The 25,324-nt window shown below is 35.5% G+C and overlaps 1 protein-coding gene across 1 annotated transcript; it reads right to left on the reverse strand.

Annotated features, from left to right (window-relative positions):
* Positions 1–1,532: 1,532 nt before the first annotated feature.
* gpn1 (GPN-loop GTPase 1) lies at positions 1,533–23,069 on the reverse strand. Its single transcript, XM_088624829.1, has 14 exons — positions 22,825–23,069; positions 21,899–21,992; positions 21,160–21,199; positions 19,956–20,022; positions 19,141–19,178; positions 17,419–17,497; positions 16,682–16,776; positions 15,118–15,163; positions 14,425–14,571; positions 12,440–12,522; positions 11,985–12,024; positions 11,595–11,685; positions 6,564–6,668; positions 1,533–2,167 (listed from the first exon to the last, which is right to left on the reverse strand). Exons 1-14 carry the CDS (start codon positions 23,032–23,034, stop codon positions 2,076–2,078), a joined length of 1,227 nt encoding a protein of 408 aa, XP_088480955.1. The 5' UTR covers positions 23,035–23,069; the 3' UTR covers positions 1,533–2,075.
* Between the last annotated feature and the right edge of the window lie 2,255 nt (positions 23,070–25,324).

The raw sequence follows: 25,324 nt of genomic DNA on the forward strand, positions 1-25,324 counted from the left end.
AACCCTGCTTTGCAACATTGCCCTTTAACACTATACTGTTATACATTTTAGCCTGTTGTACCAGCGTCTGTTCAAACCCTTTATGAAGCAGGTCTTTGCATATGTTTGCTGTAGGCTTGGTATAATGGACTGCATATAGTTGTCTATACAGCATGCCGTACATCAGTACTTAATATACTGAAGAGATAGAACACACTGTTAAACCTGAAACATTAAAAAAAAAAATCTGTGACAGACACACCAGATACTCAGAGCAGAAGAAAGCTAAATATACACAAGAGCAGAACTGCTCTCCCACACACCAAACTGCATTACTCATTAATGAATGAAGTCCAAAGAACTGCAAAGAACCTGACATATGCAGGGTGAAGATACTGTAGCTTTTCTTCAAGCTAGACACCCCCCCCCCCCAAAAGAAAAAACAACATGATAAGGTTGCCGTTTTATCATTGAAGATTAAAGACACTACATTACTGCAGAATCAGTCTTTTTATCACAAATATAAAATTATTCTTTAGGTTAAGTGATATATGAAAAGGATGTCCCAATAAAATGTTATATTTTATGGGTTTTCAATTGATTCTGCCACATATTGTAGCTAAGGCATGATATCCATGGATAACAACAAGGTCCTAGGAATCATTGTGTCTGAACTGTAATTACTAATTTTTTAGCTATTGAACTTCAAAATATGGCATAGTTCAATCAATGTATAAAATAAAATTTAAATCCCAAAACTTTAAAACCTATAAAAATTAGAACACAAGTAGAGTAAGAAAAGGTAGAACTGATATATTGCTAATGAAAACAATTTTACCAGTACTGAGAACTTCTACTCAGAAACGCACTTGAAGATGCACAATAAATCAGTATAAAGTATCTCCTGAATTGCAACATGTAAAATCATAAAAATGTAAGAATACAAAAATCTAATGCCACTTTTTCAAGCAGAGGTTGGGCCCTATGAAGACTGTTATGCATTTAGGTGATGGGGATATTGATACCCTAAAGGCAAAGCCTAACTAGTCCTGTGGGATCAAGGTCAGCTATGATTGTTTCAGCTTGACATGCAACAGGGACACCCTGTGGCTGACATTCACGCTTGCAGGATACTGAAAGCAACAGCAGTGTCTGTCCACACACTGTCATGTGTTGTCGTGTCCACACCATCTGTCTATCTGGAAACTTCAGTTCAGCCTTCTGGCTGAGGACTTGCCGTGTTTAAAAAACAGTTGTCATGAAATGCACCTTGCAATAGAACCGTGCCTAGTGTAATCATCTTTGTTTGGAATGGAGCACTGAATTAACAACAGGCATTTCAAATTTCAGGAGTTAGGGAAAAACGGTAATTCCAAAAACCCAGGCACAATATGAATAGAGCTTTTTAGCTCTTCAAACTGATTCATGCAACAGATGGATTTAGTACTTGTACTGTAGCTGAGATTTTCCTGTTTTTTCCACTAGGTTTTCATTTACTATGACTGCCAGAACAGCACATAACACACAGAGTACAGTGAACACCCACACAAGAATGCGTTTCACTCAAAAAATTTATTAAACAGGTTTTCATATTCCATTGCAGGCAATACTACAGTTTGCCACTCCTTGATATATCCCCACAATAATATAAAACAAAATAAAAAATACCAGTATTTTGCATTTTCACCAGTGCCTGTTTACTGGTAGAATACCTCTTTAATATGCTGTCTAAAAGGAGGATATTAAATGAAAGATACTAATAAATACCTTAAGCATATCTGGGATTTCCAGATATCCTGTTTACTCAGTTATCATGTCTTCAAAACATAAATTGACCTTGCCTGATACACCATGCTGTTATGCTTTCCTCTCCAGATACTGTAAAATGTCTTATATTCCTTTTTTCCATTCTACATGTTGTTGACAACCTGATTACTAATCTTTGCAAAGAAGACTTCAAGGAACATCTCCGACTGCTGATGTACCTATTTAACAGGAAGTCATTACCCCTCTTTTAGTATGGATCCAGTGAAATACAAAAAGGGCACAGTTAATGGTGGACTTCAAAGCTTACTGGTGCTGACAAGCTTGGTCTCTCACAGGTGCTTTTTGTTTCGAACTTCTACCACCTTTTTTCTTTCTTTTAAAAAGTTCCCAAATGCCTCAGTTTCTTTACTCTCTTCAGTGCCTGTGAAAAGAAGAACAAAGAACAGTATAAGAGATGGAAAAAAGGTTGAAAAGAAAATACCATAACACCTAAGGTGAATAGAGGAGACCTATAAACAGAAAACATCCATACATTTTTTATTTTTAATCTGAAAGTGTTCTTTCTCAGTTTTTCTTAAACGTAAGGTCCCCTGGATATGGTTGGTAAACAAATAATAAAATATCCCAGTGTCTCCACCCTGTGTTACAAAATTTGACATAACAGTATTGAGTTGCAGGACTTAACATACACTAAAGAAAACTGAAATTATGTGTTTGCACATAAGAAATGTAACACTCCTCACAGATGAGTCAGCCTATAAGTATACAATAACTGAAAAAAGATCGCAATGACTGTTTCTACTGTAACAATTCATTTAGTTAAATTCTAAGTAGAATTGTTCAACAAATCCCAGTAGCAATGCTTAAACATAATTACATTTATCTTAACACACATAGAGTTCATCTACTGGTTTCAGTATTAATGTTGTGTTGACATTTTAATGGTGCTAAAAAATTATATACAATTGTTCATGAGGAATACAAAAAAGAGCCACCATACACATAAACTGGGGCGTATTATGGCCAGGGAGTAATACAAAGTGAGGTACAAACATCATAACAGAAATCTAGAGTGTTAAAGAAAGCCATGACTCTTGACTTTGTTACAAATGTGTGAAGTGTTTCCCCCACTTTCTGCAGTAAAAGCTCAAGCAAATTTGGGCAGAAACATTAGCATATACTGTATATATAGGTTATATACTGTATATGTGAAGTTTATACTGTAGATGAAAAAGGTGCACTTGAGCTTTATGCTGTTGTGACGGTGTCTTTCAAAAAGGAAGCAGGGTACAGAAAGTAGCACACAGATCACATTTTGTACCACAATTCCTATTTGTGAGTACCAAAAGGCCTCTTAAAAGTACATTTATGCATTGGCGGATATTGTACCAAACTCATTTCAAGGACACAATGTTTTGAATTGTTCATTTTGACAAAACAAAATACAAATCCAAGGAGAAAAATGGATTAATTGTACTCTGAAGATTAGAGGAAGCACTGGATGTTAACAATTTTGCACTAGCAAAATATGCCCTAGCTCTGTGTCTTTTCAAAAGTAGAACTTCTGCTAAAGAACACAACCATGAGCAATATAAGGATGGGCACTACTTTTGTTGAAAACCATTCTTGGTATGAAACACTCCCTTGCAGTGCTAGAGCAATAAGTATGTTCCTGTCTATGCTGCCAGTCTAGCAAATTCGGGCCAAAAGTCCGTTTTATCCACCACACCCTTGATTTTAAAGCAGACAAAGTAGCTGTTATTATAGATTACTGATGATAAACAGAAGAATTTTAAATGCAACATGAATCATGTTGTCAGCATCACAATTCTGCATTATGATCTCATGCTATCAACATTTCCAGTTCAACAGCAGTAAATCACTAGCATTTAAAATATTACTGTATTAACATTTTATGCTTGGACCTGCAGTGTAAGACTCAAGTACATCTGGTTACCATATAGGGAAAGATTTCTTTGATTTGTTTCCTAAACTACACATTTATTATTATATTTGCTATATTTCTTTCTGAAAATGTTGCTAGACTCTGTATCCAGTATCCAGTAACAATTTAAACTAGCAATCTCCAAAGTAACGGCCTTCACAATTTCTATTTTTACACACTAAAGAACACGATTTGACCAAACCAGGGACATATTATACAAAGAATTTAGGAAGAATTTTAGAATTTGTCTATTCAGACAGGGCAGCTGCTAATTGTTGTAAGGAGAGAGGGCCGGCCCCTGGGACCTCAGAAATAAAATCAGCTGTTCTTTGGGATAAGAGAAAATTTTGCCTAACAAAAGTTTCACTTTCTGCATTAACCCCAGTATTGATGGTAAATATTAAAATTAGTATCTCCTATGAGAAATGCTACAGTTCCTGTGAAGAACTGGCACTCGTTCTCAAGAATTCTCATAAAGTACTTTAAAGGATTGTGTTTTTAATGTAAATGGTAAGGTCGGGCGTTCCCCTGTTTTAGTGAAGCTGGGGTGTTTTTTTTTTTTATTCATGCGCACCACATTGAGGTTTCCTTTTAGGATTACGCCTGAGCCATATTACACCGAATGGGGAAAGCACCCTAAAGTTACATATTTCTGCAATGTTCGACAGGTCGAGCGTCAAGTTTCCATGTCGAACGCTAAAAAAAACCCTCTTCATACCATAGATTATAGGTGCTGCGGGATATCAACATAGCCATAAGGAGACGTAACTTCAGTCTCCAAAAGTTTTTATCCCCTTTTGTAAGAACACAGTGGAATCTGCCACTCTATGGGAATGGTGGATTTAAACCCCTAATTGACAGTCAGGTGGGGAAAGGAGTAGAGAGGAGGTAAATACGTTTATAGTCACCGCTAGCCCCCCATAGACGGAGTGGAAATAACTCGAAAAAGAGAAGACTAAATTTCGTGAATGTGGACTGCCATTGAGGCAGGCTTTCTCCTAGAACTTTTTACCAATTTTGGGGGGAATTTTTTTTTATATAATAGGATAGACCTAAAATCAGTTTTTTCTTGCTTGTGAAAAATTATTTCTTCCCCAAATTTACCACTTTTTTATTTCAATTTCTCTACTCAATTTTTGATAAATCTGATTTTTGGGGTGTTCCGCCTACAGAAGTACGATTATTTTTTTCTTTGGTTTGGTTACCTTTGGTTAGGGACAGCACCTTCACAGCTCCACACAGCATAAATGAAAGCCAACATTTTCAGTGCCTTTCATGTCTTCACCACCTTGAAAAGTTTCCAAGTATTGTTGAAATCTGAGTTTGTAATTGTGACCTTTTTAAACGGAAATTTTTAGATTTTATACAATTCGCTTCAAACCTATAAAGCTAATATGCTAGGTAAATTAGGTTGTTGAAGAAAATTTTAAGATTGAAAAAGCCCTCAACTCCAGAAGTTCAGGTACAAAAGAATAGTTTAAAGGTCACAAAATCGGTGGAATGGTCTTTGTCTGTGTATGAAGTCGTTTAACTTGACTTCTGAGTAATTGCATGTGTCTCTAGAAGTTTCTTCAAAAAGATATTGAATTTCCAGACGCCGCTCATACTGTGATATGACAAATCAACCATAAGGAGCACTTAAAACAAATAAGGAACAAATTGGCAGAGAGGCACAGAACAGGAGAAGGTTACTTATCCACTTGTGTACAGTGCAGTCCATCAATTCAGAAGTAGAATATGCATAATATACCACCCAAACACCTAAATCAGGCTGAAACAGATGGGCAAACAGGAAAGGATGGCACTGGGAAGACAACAGCGGCAGCAAACAACTTGCAAATTCTATTTTGAAATGGGGGTTCAATGACACAGGATCTTAATACATCAACAAAAACCATACACAATCTTGCTCTGATTGGACAAGCGGCAAGAAAGAAATATACTACAGACAGCAAATTTTATTTTAACATGTTCTTTGCAGATTTTGCTGATATTCTGTGTCCTTTAAATATAATCGTTAAGTCTGAGAACAGCAGTTTTGATTTTTATTTAAAAATAATATATATATATACACCCATATATACTTATTTTATATGTGCAATTCACCAAAATGTGATATTACTGTCAGGGTGTGAATACTTTTGAAAAGCACTGTATATGCTTCATTTCCCTATCAGCACCTGTGAGACTTAAAAAGGGGTCTCACTGTGACTCCTCAATTTGGATTATTACCGAAGATTAGATTGCCCTTACATGTGTTAAACCTGTCTGATAAGAAATAGTCAGATACTTCTGTATATCTCTATTCACAGCAACTACTCCAGAGCAGTTCCCTCATCTGCCACCCCCATAAAGCTTTTCATCTTTTGACATGCTGCAAGCTCTACAGCACCTGACAACATTGATGACACTGCAGGCCTGTGTACAAGAAGCTGCAGAGGTTGCTCTAACCTGGTGACGTTCTGCCAGTTGTGAAGCACAAGAAGGGTTAGGAGACACTTAAGATTTTCATTTTGTAGCTCCTTCTTATTGCAAAGGGAAAGAAAATCCTGTAACATGGCACATTTACAGTACAAGTACAAGTAGGTAGCTGCATCAGCATTTGTAGGCTGCAAAGGAACAAGTAAATGTTTCATCCATGGTGAAAAGAAAAGAGATAATGTCACCTAAAGGCTCCACAGCCAAAACATTGTGTCTCTTTTCTTTTCAGCATGGACGAAACCTTTATATTTATTGTACTCCATTTGTCATCATATAAAATTCAATTGCAGATTAACTGTCCTTTCTTAACATCCATGCCTACATTTATAACACGTATAGTAGTGATATAGACATTTTAAGGTGATATGACTAATATCCAAACAGTACTGACGAGTATGGTCGACGTCATCTGTGTCACTGTCGATTTCTTCATCGTCCTCGTCTGGATTTCCCCTTGTTAAGATGAGGTCACTTGGGCCTGCAAGCTCGGAGGGTTCTGTTAGAAACAATGCATCAGTGGACAAAAACGTCAGAACAGTGTTGACATGAACCCCTTATTTATCTTCAGTTATTAATTATTCCCACATGATATGTTTGTAAATATTTATCGTTTAACTCTACTGCCTTGTCCATCGCTTTACTATCTCATTGTGCACAAAGAAAACAAGTGTTGCTGCTTGGTATTCCCTAACTATAGGGAGTGTGTTAGTAACTTTCAGAATGTGCTTGCAAGGTAACCTGGTGACAGGATCTGATTTTCTATTTACAGATGCAGCCATTCAAAATGCACGGTACAAACCCGCGGTACGGTAAACTACCCACAAGCCACCACAGGGCACCGCAGTAAGTGATTGGCTGGCCAAAATGACCGACAGGGGCACTCGTGGTGCATTGGTTGGTAGTGAAAAGATCTAATCATTTAATCTCTTTACTGTGCACATTTTAATCCATTTTAGTAGCTGAGCATAAAAAGAAGAGGAGCATAACGCATCTGAAGGTCATAAACGATATTAATTTAGGAACATAAACATTACTGTATGTACGTAAACTGTACTGTGTATGGCTGGTCTTGGTAGTTTAAAGAAAAAATACACACCAGTCTTCCATTTCTCCCTAAACATTTTAAGCATGAAAGTTTTAAGAAAGGGTACCCAAATATGCGATTACTGTATAGAATGAATTTTAATTTAAAAAAATTATTTAACATGAAAATTAAGCTGTTTACATCTTCTGCCTGAGAACAGTCACCCATTGCTACCCAACGCAGAAACACAGCCACTAACTAGCAAAGAGAGGACATTACCTAGCCAATATGATAAAGAAATAAATGATTATTTTATTTCTTTTGCACATTTATTTGAACATTTCCATCAATTGTACAAGCACTTGGAAACTGTCCAATCCCTAGTTCATCGGGCATTTTCTTTTACGCTGCGGGCATTCTCCCGGTCTGGCGCCGGTCTGTGTCTTCTAGAATATAATGCCAGCGAACTCTTGTTTTTATGTCCACTATAACAGACAATCTCCTTTGCTTTTAACCAAGCGTTTAATAATTTCCTAAAATGAAAAAGATTTATTTTATTTCCCTCATGGGATCAATAAAAGTATCTATCATCTATCTACATAAACTATCGGACAGAATTCTGGGGTCTCCCTATACCAGAGATTATGGTAGGGCTTCAGAATGGTGATTGGCTGACACCATCTGACACCCCTCTGATTGGAGAAAAAAGACGTGCTGGTTTGCTATACATACTGTACCAGGAAGAGGAGTTCTTTCTATTCGAAACATGTATTTTAAAAGTTTAATTAAGAAGTAAAAACCTTACAGCGTACACAGATTTCTAATCTGATAAGGATCGTTATCTTTGTCTTATGCATAATAATGTTCACCACTCTGTCCAGCAAATTAATAATAAACTTTATTTTATATAGCGTTTTAAACGAATAAGTAATTAGATTGCTCATAAACCTAATCACTTATTCTACATAAACACAGCGTAATTGTTCTCTGAAAATGCTTTTTCTTTTTATTTAGGCTCAGATTTCAACTATAGATCGTATTATTAATAACCATAATAACGGCCAACCAACAAAAACAACCATATAAACATAATACCAACCAAAAACATAGATAACAACCACAATACAAAATCAAATATATCAAACCATTAAACTCTCTCAAATTCGTCCAATTATCATAATCCTGCCCCTTATGCAAAACCACACCCTCCTCCCATCCCAGTTTATCCTCTTTATTATAAACAAAATCCACCTCAATTTTCAACATAAAGCATTACACAAAATCAATACCTCAACACTCCATACTCAACAACGATAATTCACAAACAGCCAGAACATGTAACTCCACATAGAACAAATAGACCTCATTTCCATAGCACCGCCCCTTATGCAAAACCAACATCCCTCCCCTGTTCTCTCTCTCCGCTGGCGTTTGTAATCGTTTTTATTTTCTAATAAATTTTAGCAAAGTCATGTATTTTAAAAATCTTAAGATTTCTATATTTATGTCTTTATTTAGTGGTTTCATTAGTGACAAAGGCTAAACTTTCTTGGAAAAATGTCTTTTATGTAAACCATGTTTGCTATTAATTCATTTAGGGCTAGAATATGTTCATTGTCTTCCAATGAAAGAAGGGTTCCTTTCGCCGTAGTCGGGTTGACATTAGAAGCTTGCCACGCCCGGACTTTTACACTAATGCATTAGCATGTTAAAGCGATTTCATTGAGGAGCCTAGCTCCTAGCCTAGCTAAGTACTGTACTTACTGGGTTTTTGAGGGGGGGAGGTGTCTTTCGCTGGAAATCTCGCCCCCTTCTACTTTGAAAATACCTGTGAAACCGGCTTAATTCATCACGGCCAGCACTCCCGCAGAGAGGGGGGTTGTATTTGCAGTGCATCGGTATACAGTAGATGGGAAAGCCAGAGCCGACCGCTACGCCGCCCACGTGTTATGCTCTTCGTTAATGTCTAAGCTGGAACACATCATTATATCTCATTTTGTATTTCTTAAAAAAAAATAATTTGCCCAGCCTTACAGTATTGTTGTTATCGTTTTTAACCTGTAAAGCGCTTTGAGGAGCCACCTTTAAAGGCGCAATATACAATAAAGTTCATTATTATTACTATTGTTAATTTGCTGGACAGAGAGGTGAACATTATTACACAGAAGACAAAGATAGCCATTTACGTTGCATTGTGCATTGTGCTGCTGTAATACAGTTTTAAATAATTAAAAGTCTAAACAGTATCAGCTTTATTTATGAGTTTTAAATAAAGGCGATTTAAACGCGATTTAAATCAATATAAATGTTTATATTGTAACGCATAGGTGACTATTCATTGTTATTAAAATGACTTAAATTCGATCATGTTGTGATATTTCGAAATATACATGTGTTTGGTGCGAGTGAAGTTTTATTTAATCTCTGAGCCATACTGATTCTTATGGAAGCCAGTTTCCGCCAGGGAGTAAAAAAAAACACACTATGGTATTCTCTCCGATGCAGTGCAGTTAAAAACATATCTCTGATGCTGTTCCTAAATTAATATCGTTTATGACCATCAGACGCTTTATGCTCCTTTTCTTTTTTCCAGTGGATTGAACAGGGAGAGGCATTTCATGATGTACTTTTCACTGATGAAACAACAGTGGCTCTGGAACAGTTTTCAACCATGTCGTTTTATAAAAAGGGGAGATATGTGAACAAGCAAAACCCAAAACAAATGTATGCTATACGGCGTATGCGTTACTGAAGCTAAAAGTTTAGCCTTTGTCACTAATGTAACCACTAAATAAAGTCATATAGAAATCCCTACGTTAAAGCCTGTATATGGCTGGTATTGGTAGTTTAAAGAAAAAATACACACCAGTATTCCACTTTCTCCCTAAACATTTTAAGCATCAGAGTCTTACATGTGGTTATTTCGGAGACGTTTGTACGCGCTCCTTCTGACCATGTTACTGTTTACTGTTTCTGACCATATTAGGTTTAAGTGCCTGTGGGCACTTTTCCTGTCCGTGGGGGGTGGACCGTCTTTCATTAGAAGGTTAGTCTGTTCTACTCTGAGAATGTAGAGGGGGTGGAAAGTGCCCGCGGTCATTTAATTAGTATTAAAATTCACACTGATTCCCTTTCGAAGATAGGGACATAGGAATATTCGTGCGTGGTCAAAAAAATGGCATAAAAACGACAAAGTGAAGGCTGAGAAAACATTCACAATGTACTTTATACACAAAGCAAGTGTTCTCACAACTCTAGGAGGTTTCGTGAAAATGCTACAGGCGTGCCAAAATAGTTTTTTTAAATTCAAGGTGACTTTACCGCGGTTTTCATTTTCAGATTGTGAATCAAAAAAGGCATTTAATTAAACACGCGATTGCGATTTTAATCAATTACTGTATTGATTGAAACACACATTCTGTACAGATACAGTACAGTCACATTCTCCTGTCGTCCAGTGGTATAAAACGAATTAGCAGGTGATTGAGATAACAATGGACCGCCCACTGAGTGGAATGTTCTCATTTGTTCTCAAGTGTAAAAAGAGGTGATAATTCTTAATAATTCTGTCGCATTAACTAACCTCTTCAGTTTATTCCGCCAGACAGTACATCAATATAATTATATCGTTATTAATTTGTTTAGATACGCAATTCCATATTATATTCCCTGTTAATCAAATTCTAAAAGTATGCATTTGTTAGATAACAAGCGAAACCGACGTTTTCTGGTGACAGCTCAAATGCTGTACAAGAGAGGTTAACCTTTATTAGCTCCACCCGGCGGTTTTACAAGGTGATTCCGGATACTATTAACATAATCTAATTTGCATACGGTATGATGCGGTATACTGCGACACGCCCACCGTGTTATACTGCAGCATACCCCGCTTGTTTTGAATGGCTGCATCTGTATTTATTCTATTTTATTTTTAACCTCCATTATTGAATGTCTACATTCCCCGCCTTGCAACAATATTTATATATTTTTAATTTTTAGAAACAAGAAAATATGTAATGTAGAAACACAATATTTAAATATTTTAATGATTGACCAAAATAATCAGATTTTGAACAGAATATTTCCCATGAAAGAAAAATAATAGATTACCAACACCCTTAAGAGTCCTAGTTTTCTTTCTCTTTGCAGAACGTACAGGTACGTTTTCTAACCAAAATATATACTTTTTTTTAAAGAAAGCATTTTAATTTTTCTTTAGTTTACATTCTTGATCAGCTTTGATTTCTCCACTTTTTACATGAAATGTTTTTTTGTATCCTTAACAAGATCTTCAATTCTTTCACAAGAAAATATCTGCAAGCATTTTTTTTATTAAACACTATTTATATAATTATCACAGCTTTCTCCTGAACAAGGAACACCCATTAATCCCTTTACCTGTGGGTATAGTGGTTTCCATGGAAACAGCTCCCATATCTTTATGGAGGAGTTCCAGCTGTTCCTTCTGTTTTTTACTCTGGGCCTCAGCCTAAGGGTATCAGACAGACAAAATTAGAAAACAGTTCTGTATTATTTCAACAGGTGGTGTATTGATGCCCAAAATACAAAGCTACTCATAGACGGTCCAGATTTCTGCATGTTTATTATTGCACACAGGTTGTTTTTTTACAAATACATTTTAATTCTAAAAATTAGAAAAAATAGAAAAAAAATTAAATTTTTCACCAAGTCAAAGGACTAACTGCTGTTACTGTTACTAATTGCTAAATATTTACTGTTTATTATAATTAAAGAAAGAAAAAGAACAACCAAAGAGTAAATGCTTACCAATTCTCTGTGAAGCCTTTCATATTCAGGGCGATACTCCCTAAGTAGAAAGAAATAATGCATAATGAACCCATATATACTGTACATTACAATTCCATTATACTACAATAGACTGGGCCAAACACCATTAGACAAAATCCTGTAAATCATACAGCAGGGTTACCACTTCCTCACCTTTCTCATCTTTGTCGCTTTGAAGCTGAGAAATACCAATATGCTTCCAGCAACATGGTTTGACACCCTAGCAATGCTTCTAATCAATCAAATCTACTCAAAAACCTAAAATAATTTAATGTTTCAACACAGAAGTGTCTTCATCAGGGGTAAAAAATAGAATAAAATGCTTGTGACTGCAAATGTACCGCACCATGCCTTTACTAGGAAGTGACAAAACCCATCTTTCAGTTAACTGCAATATGACATATTTTGCAAAATTAAAAAAAGTATTTACTTACGTTTCATACTCCTTTGCAGCCTCTGAAACCTGCTGGAAAAGTTCATCTAGTCCACTGCCTGTGACTGCAGAAACACCAACAACCTGATATTGGCAGAAAAAGAAATAGGTAACAGCCATGAACTAACACTAGAAATTGTTCTAGTACGAATCCAGGCAAGAGACTCACAATGGCTTATGGTATTAAAAAGCTCACTGTAAAACAAACTTCCATATCCTGATTCCTAGCCTAATAAATTAATATCAGCCTGGATTTCACTTTGTGAGTTGAAAAATTAAAATCATGTAATGATGGGTCACTGTTACAAGGGAAGAATTCATTGAATAATACACAGCTAAATAAATAGTAGTTGCTATTAAAGAATATTTTGCTTGGATATATAATTCATATGAAGTTTTTGTGTTATCAGCATTAGTGGTGATAAAAGGAAACAAAAGCAAAGAAAAGAAAAAAAGGAATTAACCATCCATTTTCTAATTGCTTCATTCAATTCAGGTCACCGTGGAGCAGGGAACATGAATGGTCATAAGGCAGGATACACCATGAATGAGACACTAGTCCATCAGAGAGCACACAGTCACAGACACACCCACGCTAGGGCCATTTTTAATATGTCGGTACTTCCCCGTTATTTTCCGGTTGATATGTCGGTATGTATGTACTTCATCAGTCGTGCTGCGAACGTAACGTGTATCTAGGACATAGATTGTTCTATCACAAATTAAATTTGTGTTTGCTGTGTTACAAATATATATTTTTTAATTAATATGCCATGGACAAAAAAAAAGAGAAATAGGACAAACTTGAGTGCAAAACAAAAGTTAGAATTGACTGAAAAATTTGAAATTTCACAAAGCAAAAGAGAAGTTAAAAAAATGTTTTCATGTGTGATGCGGATGCTCCAAATAAGCCAATAAAACATATGAAAATGGCACAAGAATCTTCACTGGAAGATGATGTGTTGAAATGGTATGTGCAACAACGTTCTTGCGGTGTTAATGTACAGGGGTACAGATGAAGTCTGCAGCAAACACGCTAGCAAATCACATGAAAATCGATTTCAAAGCAAGTGATTTTATTTAGTATTATTTTCTAAAGCATGATATGTAATATATATAGCAGAATTTGTCATTATTCACATAAATATGGGACCCGTTGGGCTTCAAAATATATCATTTGTTATTTAACAGACTTTTGGTCTCATATACACGCTATTTAACAGACATTCGGATTTAACGGACATTCAGCAATATCAGACATCCCCTCCCCCAGTTAGTTCTTTAAATCGAGGATATAATGTATTTTCCCACATTGTTCTCGGAATTAATTCTTCAGTTTCAGTGTGGGTCTCTGTCACACTGCATGGTGAAGCTTTCCTTTAATAAGTATGTCTAAGTAAGTGGGCAAAATGTTTTGTAAACTTCACCATTCATTTTGCTCCTGTCATACAGAGGTGGACGTGCATGCCAAATCCATAACATTAATTCTCCCATGCCTCACAGTTGGTATTCTTAAGAGCTCATGTAGTTCTTTTTCATCTTTACACTAACATTTCCATCACTTAAAGGTTTATCTTGGTCTCTTAAGTTCATAAAAGTTAGTTCCATAACTCTCGCGGATCATGTTGGCAGTAAATTCTAATCTGCTTTTCTGGAGTTGTAGAGAGTTATGCATCTTGCCAGGTAACACTTTTTACCTACCACTTTTTAGTCATTTTGTGGCGGTTTTCCTTGACAGTTATGATATTTTTTGTCATTAACTGTAGGTGCTTTTCTTGACTGACCTGATCTTGTCTAATTGGCTATTATACCTGGTGTTTTTTTTGTTTTCAGTACATTCTAAACTGTTGATTTTGGTAAGCCCAATCACCGTGCTATGTTTTTCAGTTTCTCTTTTGTTTCAGCATCAGGATTGCCTGCTTTTTCAACAGAATGCATGGCTGAGTTACTAGACCCAGCACTTCCAGAAGATGGCAGTATACACACCCGGAGATTGTTGTAGAATTCATCCAGCACCAGGCTCATTGATCGTGTCAGGTTGCTCACATAAGAAGTCTCTTGGTTCAGAGCATCCTGGAAGACTTCAAAGTCCTGCATCCACTCCACCGCAAAGCTATGGTCAATTATGTCTGTCTGCAACAAAAAGATGCATAATACACCACCATTTAAGACATTTATTAGTTAACACAGAAACACTTGTTATTGATCCATTTTGAATTCCAGTCCACACAACCATATAAGTATAGAATTCCATGTAGGAATTTATAATAGAGCCTTTTTTGTTTTAATTCAAGTATCTGTCTTTTAAAGAATGCTGGAGGAGTCCAATGACTTAAGATACTTTTTCAAAAGTTCCTCCATGCTACGAAAACAATGGAGATGTATACACAGCTCCTTCTTGATATTGGTTTCATAGACAGACTAAGAGAATATTTATTACACATTTTAAATGGTTTCTCAATCGAATTTGTGGAACATTGTGGAAGCAGAAACTGTTTTTTAGCTCAGAGACAAGAAGGAAGGAGGAAGAGAAGCAAGGATTCAAACAGTATTTGATTCCACATACACAACACCTGGTAATGAGTATCAGTATACAGGTTGTAAATTATATATAACCCCCACCACTATAATCCTCTAACACAGCCTGAACCCACTCCTCCTCAAGTGTTTCAGCATTACCTTATTCATGACCACAATAAAGGGAAGCTTTGTCTTGTACAGGATGCTGTAGAGAAGTACAAAAAAGGGAAAGTCAACAGGCAGATCGGTACGTACTGTATATAGCACATACTAAATCTAGGTTATATCTAGCTTTTGTCCTTATCATGTACAGGTATTTTTCAATTACTGTAATTAGGAGGCATGGGCTTAAATAAAAGGTTAATGTAAGAGATATTAAATTAAATGAAATTTCAAAACTATGAAAATAATCTGAAATGCTTACATGCATACACAGTTTAAACTTAGGTGATCTGTAAATGAAAAAAAATAAACATGCTAACATGTACAAACAATACGGAAAGACAAAATTACTAAGCAAAATAATATGCACAGGGTGTTCACAAGAATTAAATGTAAAACTTGTGTCTAAGTTTGTGCTGATGAAAAACAAGTACTGTATAAGGAGCCAAGATCCTTTTGAAATAAAGGGTCATGCAACACGAAATCAGTTATATAAACGTAGATTAAAAGGGGGAGGAGAGAGGTAGGTTTATAACCCAAAACGTAAGAAATTTAGATTTAGATACTGCAAATATGTTTTAAACTATATTAGAACAGTTTAAACTCTACAGAAAACAATAACTTCAACACACACATTTTTGTATACATTCCCAGTCTCACAAAGGGGGAATAAATAATAGGTCAAATAAAAAACAATTTGCCTCAGAATTGTTGCCAACAGTGAATACCAACCAATGAGGTGTTAAAAGAACTATGTGAACTTCAAACAAACTGCCTAAAGCATACACTATTTACCTTCTAGTGTCGAAAGAAATTAGAAACTTTTTTCATAAACCACACAGAAATTATTACTATATGTTTACATGTTACATTGTGCTGGGGACATATGCTAGGGTGTTTTCCTGCTTTTCTTGTGATTTTCTAGTCAGGCTTTCCTCAGTTACATCTGCACTTACAGAAAAGAATGTAAGAAATGAATACGAGCTTTTAAATGAAAACTGCATGCTTGGCCAAAGTCTATGCAGATTCAAAATAAGTAGATTGTATAAATAGCAAGGAGAATGGGAATTAACTGGTGCAATGGATAACTTAGGTGCAAAAAAAAATGATAAAGTACTAGAAGAAAAACACTTTGGTTTAAAGCTATAAGAATCCAAAGTAATATGTACTATGGATCAAGAACAAATCAAATTCCTGGTAACTCATTTAACCCTTATTAAATGAAAACAACAAGTACTAACAGTTAGAGTCAGGACTGAGATCATTAACAGGGGGTACCACAAGAATCAGTATTAGTACTGCCGTTTCTAACCTACATCAGTTGTATGATTCTCATATGGTGAGTTTAAGACTGGGCAGACAACTGACAAATTAACTATAATGTGAATAAGTGCAATTTATTAGATATTCAAATGAAAAACAAGGACTTAAATACCAAATGGGTGGTACCAGAAAAAGCAACAAAAAAGGAAGATTGAGATATACTTTAAGACAGCCAACTGTCACAAAACTATAGAAGAATTAGACTGGTTTATTTAACAGAAATTAAATTCTTACGAACCTGCAGGCATACAGCATGTTTGACATAAAAGTGACAGGGTTGACACTGCGAGGCGTATCCATCACATAGACCACCACACAGGGGAAAGAGGAGGCCTACAGAGCAAGAAGAGCTTCAGTTCTCACATTTTTACCACTTCAGAAGAGAAGCCTGTGAGCCCTTTGCTTCAAACTACTTAATAAAATGTAATTAAAACTATCCCACAAATTCAGATCTGGAAAGCACTCCTTGTCATTCTTTTCCATAGCTGGAATACAGTAAACCTGTTAAATCACCTTATAATATGAACAAGGGCCACGTGTGGGTAGGATCAATAAGGTTATAAAAGAAGGAAATAATTTATTATAGCATTCGCATTCTTTTTGTGTTGACTTGAAATGTAATTCCTTCACAACTTCTAATAGGAAAAAAAACTGTTCCTGTTTTTTTCTAGCTAGAAAATAGAAAAATAACTTCTAGTTATTTTCCTGAAGGCACAGACTATGCTAAAGCTAGACATACTTTTTAGGGCTGCCAATAATCTCCTGGTCAAAGGTAAAAAAATCAACAGAAATCTGTTAATGATACTGTATAATGTTAATGAAATCAGTTCAGATTTATCCAAGGGTATAAGCCCTGACTACCTGAGAAATTTCACCAAATCAAAGAGATAAAACTAAGACGAATGTGCATCATATTACAAAACAGTAGTACAGCATGAAAATGACTAATGGTTCTAATATCTTTTCTTCACATACTAAAGCTTCTGTGATGATTGTCCCAGACGCTGACCAGGTGAACACTTCAATCTGTCCTGGGGTGTCAATTAATACATACCTGTGGGCAGAAAAAACATCAAGGTTCAACAAGCACTAACAACCTGACATGGACTGAAATCTGCCAGCCAGTTTGCAAACTCCACATAGCAAATGACTATGGATACAGGTGGGTGTGTTTGTTGAGGTAGGAAAGAGAGCTTAACTGAGATAAAGATTTTAGGACTTTAGTAAATCTGGATACACTAAATTCTGTGTGATTGTGCCCTAAAACATAATTTCGCATGTCCATTCTTCTGAGAGTTGGATCATTGTATGTTGTTGGTATAAATGCTCCAAACATTTTCCATGTGCAAAAACATTTAGAAATTATTAAATGATCAAGCAAATGTGATACCAGTTAAAAGGGGCAAGTACCAACAGTTATGAGATGGCTGCTTTGCTATCATTGGAAGTTGTGCACTTTATTAACTGTCCCATATAAACTTTTTTTTTCTCAAAGCACAACATAAACTGAAAAAAAATATTCTGAATAATAAAGGTTAAGTGAATTTAAAGTCATGAAGAAGCTTTTGTGTAACATACACAAAACAGCTAAAACAACCTTAAATGGTGGTCGGTGGGTGTCAAGCACAGTATTTGTTATCAAAACTCATATTGTGTGTAATCGAAAATATGGAATAATATTTACTTTTGTTTTAACACCCTTAACCAATTTATATTGTACTTGATACAGTAATAAACAATATATACAAATTATACACTATAAATAATGTTTACAGGTTTAACCATAACAGTCAAGATAAGTAGCATCTCCCACAAAATTAAAAAAGGCAACTTTCAAGCTTTACACTGGTTAAAAAAAAGAACATCTAATCTAGCATTCATCAATAGTATTTCACTGGAGCCCCAACACATAGAGGAAACTTGCAATTTTAACATTTTAAACACTAAATCTCTTAATATTTTACATGTATGTCTCTTACTCATTAACAGACATACAAAAACGTAAAATATTTTAACCTGAAAAAAACAAGACATTATTTTATGTTTTGAGTTATGGGTCTAGATGGGTCACAAATAGCTTGAACATGCACGTGGGTCAAATTATTTAAATTCTGGGTAGGAATGAGATGTATACCTGCATACAATAACTAAAAATACCAATAAACTGCCAATATATTAAAATAATCACAACAGGCTATTTGCTAAATTACTTATCTAAACTTTAGTTATGAAATGGGACAAAGGAATACTTCACAAAGGAATACTCGGTCCTCGGGTATACAGTACATGCTAAGCATGGTAACCCTTCAGGTGTCTTTAAATATTGACAGATACAACAAAACAATGACAGAAAAATAAAATTTTACCACTTTGTTTAACAAATGTATATAATATATACAAAAATACTAGACATGCAATAATATTTAAACACCACAAAAGACACCACTTTGTCACAGGTATTATGTTGTAGAATACTCATGCTTGCCTAATGAGTGCAAAGTCAATGAAAGTGAAAAAAAATCTGTATGACAGCTTTATTTGAAGCACAAATGCAGTAACCTTTAATGCTAACATTCAGTTTCATGAATCATACTGGAAAATAATCTAGCTAAATGAGTCTTTTCAGGAGGTTAGAAATAACCTTACTGCAGGCAAATGTATAAAACGGCAATGAATAATGACCGTCTTCACACTTACTGATAATCCTTTTGTTTTTTCTCAATAAATTTCATGACCTAAGAGAGAAAGGGAAAACATTAATATCTTGTAGTTATCACTGTAATGAACTGAATATCTGATTCAACTTGGCCCCATTCTTGACTTTTTAAAAGTCATTTTAAAGTGTATTTATTGGAATGAGTTTAATGTTTCATTTAAACATCTTTACAATGATCTTGAGATTGATTGAACTGAATTCAAAGAAATAATATAACCCAGAGATTTTATCCAGATGCTTTATTGAAAAGCATGGCATGTTCAAATAAGGTCTGTCCTGACAGTAAGGTGCAATAAAGATTTGAAAGACAAACTCTTCCTCTGTTGCCACCCTTTTTATTCCAAAAATTCATGAAAAGAATAAAAACTTTCTCCATCTAGACATATCCACTCAGAATGTTAGACCTGGGCTGAATATAAAATATGAAACTATATAGAGAGGTGGTGTGTCTGAACTTTAACTGAATATCACATTCTAGTTACACAGTGACCACAAACATTACAGCAGGAAAGAGTAGTGTTCCCCATCACGTATATTTTTAAAATGCAAAATGTATGAAATCCAAATGTATACTTCAACACTCATTATATAGTGTTTATACTCGAATAGGACCATTCTCCTTGCTATTTATACAAATTTATTAAAATTGAAAACATCAAAAGTTTGAGGCTTTCCCCATCACTCTTAATAATATACATTAAATATGTTTTAAATTATTCATTGATTACAGAGTAACATTTCTGAGATCTCTTGAAAACATGTCTGGATAATACTTGGTACAAGCAGACTGTGTTACCTGATCAAATCTAGTAGCGAAGAGATTCAGAGAGGTGACAATCCCCCCGTTAGGTCCCAGTCCGTATCTATGATCAGGTTAAGGGACTTCTTTCACCAAGTAAAATGTATACTTTAAGGAATAAAATAATTTAAAAGTCTAAATTAAAAGTTAAAATGATTACTTATCTTTCTAAAGAGGATCTTGTCCCTAATGTGAATATAGTGTGAATATATCAATAAAAAGAAGGTAGGCAAGAAGAAAATATTCACCAGTTTGCTTGGTAATTAGTTCCCAATTTTACAAAGGTACTGATTCAGCACCGTTATGAAGGATCCCAGAGATTCACCATACATAACATGAGCTTTTCACTCCAGACACCCATAGTTTTACATTAAGAAGTATCTTCTAATTTTAGTTTAAAAAATGCACCTGTTTAAAGATTCTACTAAGGGGCCAGTTTTTTCATTTCAAAACTGAATTTAAAGCATTCTTGTAGATTGACCACTTCAGTATATTTGAGAAATATTTTACTCCAAAACAATTGCAAGCTCTCAATTACAAGACTATTTAAAGAGTAACTTCCTTTGGTTTATAAACAAAAACAGACAGGCTTCATCAAGTAAGATAATCAAATAACTGCAAGTGGAATCTCCGAGGAGTGCATTTAAAACTTACAACAAGGGGCATTTTTTTATACAAAGGGTCATAGGACGATGGAACAAGAAACACAGCCACGCTAATGAAGACAATATCATCACTTCTTTCAAGAAACAAAAGGGTAGGATCCTTGTACCAATAAGCTGCAGTAGTAAAAACCAAATAACTGTATTAAGCTAGAGAAGGGTCAAATGGCCTTCTCTAGTTTATAAGTTTCATGTTCTTGTCAAAGGCACCAAAAGTAATGACATTTTTATCTCTAAAGCAATAGGTGATCTCATCAATTTGTGAATCAAGAACATTTAAGACTTTCAAGAGACATTTAAACAAGTTTTTGGTTTAAATTGATTTAGTACCTATAATGATGACAGGTTATTAAGGTGTTTGATTTTTTTTTTTAAATCATTGCAGCCAATTCACAAAACAAAGTAAAAAAACCTAGAATGCTTTGAGCATGTGTAATGGCAACAACTTATCTGTAAGAAATTATTCTTAAACTGAATTATTTGAGGTGCACCAAACATTTATTTTTGCCTCATTTATTCTATTATGTTGGAAAGGATACTGCTTCATCACTTCTTTGTAGTTCACAGTGTCCCGAATATCTGGAAAGCAAACAAACAAGATACAGGTTACAAACCTCAGTTCTACGTCTCATTCAAAGGACCCTTTTAACAGTATAGAGTCCCCATCACTATACTGGAGCGTTAGGACCCACACAAACTGCAGGGAGAGCACCCCCTACGGGCCACACTAACACCTCTTCCAGAAGCAACCTTAGTTTTTCCCGGTAGTCTCTCATCCAGGTACTGACCAGGCTCACACCTGCTTAGCTTCAGTGGGCTGCCAGTTGTGAGCTGCAGGGTGATATGGCTGCTGGCCATAATTATTTGACCCAGGTGGGATTTTGCTTAGATCCTCGCATCTGATTAAAGTTTATAGATCTTCACAACCAGCTTATTAGCTCAGTGCAAGGAGGTCAAAGCACCTTCCCTTAGTTCTGGCTTAACTGTATCTTGAATTTAACCATGCATCTTAACATACTGAAATCCATACATTGTCTTGTTATTGGAAACGATCCCCTCAATGTTTTATTCAACTATCTGGAGGGTTTCAACCACTTTCTGCAGCTTTAACAGAACTGATAGTACTAAATTCCTGCAGGATGTAACCCTAGTCTACTGTACGTTAAATACTAAGAAATTCTGGTACCCATTAATACAGCCTTAATATTAAGTAGTGTATAATTTGACTATTACTACATTTTAGGGATTGGTTAAAAATCTTTCCCTCTGGATACTTACCAATATTTGCTGGAAAGGGAACCTCATGAACTGCCGGATCAAGATTTATCACATAGGGAGGAGATTTCTTTTTGTGAAGATATGCAGTCAAACGCTGCAACCATAAGACATCACCGTGAGTGACTAAAAGCAAACTATAGAGACTGAATTGAACATAAATTACAACTGGCAGTTTGTAAAACTCATCCAAAGAAAAAAAAAATGTGAATGGGATATACAAGCTTTGTATATGAATTTAGATAATAATAATTGACTGAATAATGTGTTATCAGTTATACCATACAGATGTTAGGCTATGTTTTAACTAGTAGTTCAGGTGGGTAGCTGCGTCAGCATGCGTAGGCTGCAAAGGAACAAGTAATAAGTTTATTCCATGCTGAAAAAAAGAAGAAAGAGAAAACAACGTTTCGGCCGTGGAGCCTTCTTCAGGTGTGCAAAACATTTAAAGAAGGCCTGAAGAAGGCTCCACGGCTGAAACGTTGTGTTCTCTTTCTTCTTTTTTTCAGCATGGAATAAACCTATTACTTGTATGTTTTAACTATATGACACCTGGATACACAATATTTAATGTGCAACCAACACAATCTTTCATCTGAAACGTCTTCATTGTAGATACGAAAAAGAAAAACAAAATACGGGGAAAAAAAAACAAAACCTTATCTGGCGTTCTGGAAATCTATAAGCACATCATGAGATTCTCACTAGATAACAGAACTCACGGGAAGTTTTGGAATGGATGTGTTAAGGGATGCAAAGTACTGTAGTTATATAGCATTCAGTCAAAACTTTATTCTGATTTTTTTCTAAAAGTATTATAGTAAACAATGGTGTAGACAAACTGAACTGTATAATCATGTGAATATTGTATTCATTTAATACGAGACTCCTATACTGTGTGTGTTCATAGTTACAAGAAGTAAAGTTACCTGTACAAACGTAGTTTTGCCAGAACCTGCCATTCCAAGCACTATAAGACACACGGGTTTCTGATTTCGATCCATCCCCATTGGCTGCGATCTTTCGGCTTCACACTTTTTAATACCGTCCACTCCTTCGCCATCGTCACATCTGCTATCATCTCCATGAAGGCTGTTGCTATCACGATCAGGTCCTAATTCACCTCCTGCAGTCGCCATGTTGTCTCAACGCTGCCGTAAAAAATAATACTGACGCAAAGTTGCAGAGTGTCACTCGACTTTAGAAGCCGGTATTGTTGTGAAGTCGGATGACGCCATCTTGGTAAAGGATCGTTTAACAGGGTACATTTTAAAAAAGAACCATAACAAATTATTGTATTGATCTATTTTACGGAAGGGATAATTTGTGCATTTCCATCTTGTATTGTAAAGCTTAATTTAGTGAATATACCAACTGATGTTGTTTCATTTTCGTCTTCTTTCAGCTCAGAGTGTAACTCATCTCGTGTTTTATTTTTTGGGGTTATTTACTGCCAGAGTTGCTTGATATATAGACATGGCCTCATCGTTGAAGGACGGGCTAAATGTATGTGATAACATTAGCCTAGCTAACAAAATGTCTTCACAAGTAAAATGAAAGGTAATATGGGTTTATGAATGGAGTGAAGGTGTAGATACTTAATGCTTTACCTATAAAAAGTGGAACTGCGATCACATAGAATTATATTCCATGACTATGATTCTTAATCGGCCCTGACAGTGGTTGAATTATCACTTAGTATGTCTGGTTGACCCATTTGTTAGATCATGTTTAGTAGTCGTGTTATTTTTTATGGTACAAAATTTAAGGCAAATTCTTCCAGCTCATTTTACTCAGTGCCAGATTGTCAGTTAATATTAGGTAGGAAATCAGCCTCTGTCTGTAGAATTCAGTGCTATAGCTCCTTTTTTACAGTGAATATTCTTCAGCCTGAGAGCAACATGGAGATTAGATGGCTGCTGTATCAGATTGTGTTAGAGTTGTATTTGGAAACTAAATGGTAAACAATATTGATAAGTTCAAAATACATTTAAAAATAGTGTTTGCTTAATCAAATGTCCAGTTGAGTTTTACACTGGAATGTTAAGGGTGAAAGCAAATTTACATGGACATTGATTTAAAATCTAATTTACAGCTACCATTCCAAAATGCCTATATAGAAAATAGTCTTCAAGAACTGAAAGTTGACTAGTTAATGGTGCTCGGTCAGGAAGGTGTCCATTAGGTGACAACACTCCTCTTCCTGCCTCAGCTCCCTGTCAGACTGGATTCTTATTTCACCGAAGAAAACAAGACTGGTCTCTGATAATTGTGAAATCCAACTACTGAAGCTGCACAGGAGGTATTGGAATTAACAATACTAAATACAATTTGTGCTTTTGAGTGTGAAAAACAATATATTTAAGTAATTTGATTCATCTGCATTTATTGTAGTTTGCACTAGTTCGGAAGTGTATTAATTAGTTTATAAGAGTAAAATTTATAAAGTTTATAAGGAGTTGCAGCACAAGATTTCACAATTGAAAATCTCATCATAGAATTGTTTTATTTATGCACAAAGGTCGTGACTATAATTTAATTTCCTAATGTTAAATATAACAGTAAGTGTGTTTAAAATAGTTGTGCCGCTGATAAATATATTAGGTGTGAAACAGCAGATTCTCATGAGTAGAATTTAATGATGGCTTAAGGGTGGACAGAATTTTAAGTATTATTCATGATTCTTGAGTACCATTGAGAAATTATACTTTTGTACGTTATTCAAGTAGTCTTCTAGAAGGTACCCTTTTCTTTTATATAATGACATATTCAGAGTAACAGTACTTTCATGTGAGCAACACATTTAAGTTCTTTTTATACCCCTGGTTGAGGAATCATTGAAATACAGCAATGTGGGTTTACATGTACTGCCTCAACCAAAAGTACTTGTCAATTCACAACAGTCAATGCTGAGCCACATATTGACTAGCAGCTTCCAGACATCGTTGTCCGGTCACCAGAGATTGCCATGGATAATGTGTTGGGAGGAATGTGGATGCAAGGTGCCTGCACATGACATGTTGTTTTGTGGAGAAAATGTTGCTTATGGTTATTCTTTAACACGTACAGGAAACCATTCATACAAAGTCTAGCCGCAATGACATCAAGACTCCTCCTCATCCAACTTCTCTGGTTCCCTTCTCTCCAGCTTCTCTCTTCTTGACACAGCATCCCTCAATAAACTAGTTACACGCATGAAACCCACCACATCAATTTTAGATCCCATTCCCACCACTTTATTTCAGTCCTGTTTCTCTTCTCTCTGTCCCATTGTCCTCAATATTATACATGAATCCATGAGAACTGGCATTGTACCAACGGTCCTCAAAACTGCTGCCATTACCCCCATGCCAAAAAAGCCTAACATGGCTCTCGACAATCTTAACAATTTTCGCCCAATCTCCAACTTACCCTTTCTTGCTAAAATTC

This window comes from Lepisosteus platostomus, chromosome 3 (genome assembly GCF_059453375.1).
Source record: "Lepisosteus platostomus isolate fLepPlt1 chromosome 3, fLepPlt1.hap1, whole genome shotgun sequence".
Taxonomy (NCBI): domain Eukaryota; kingdom Metazoa; phylum Chordata; class Actinopteri; order Semionotiformes; family Lepisosteidae; genus Lepisosteus; species Lepisosteus platostomus.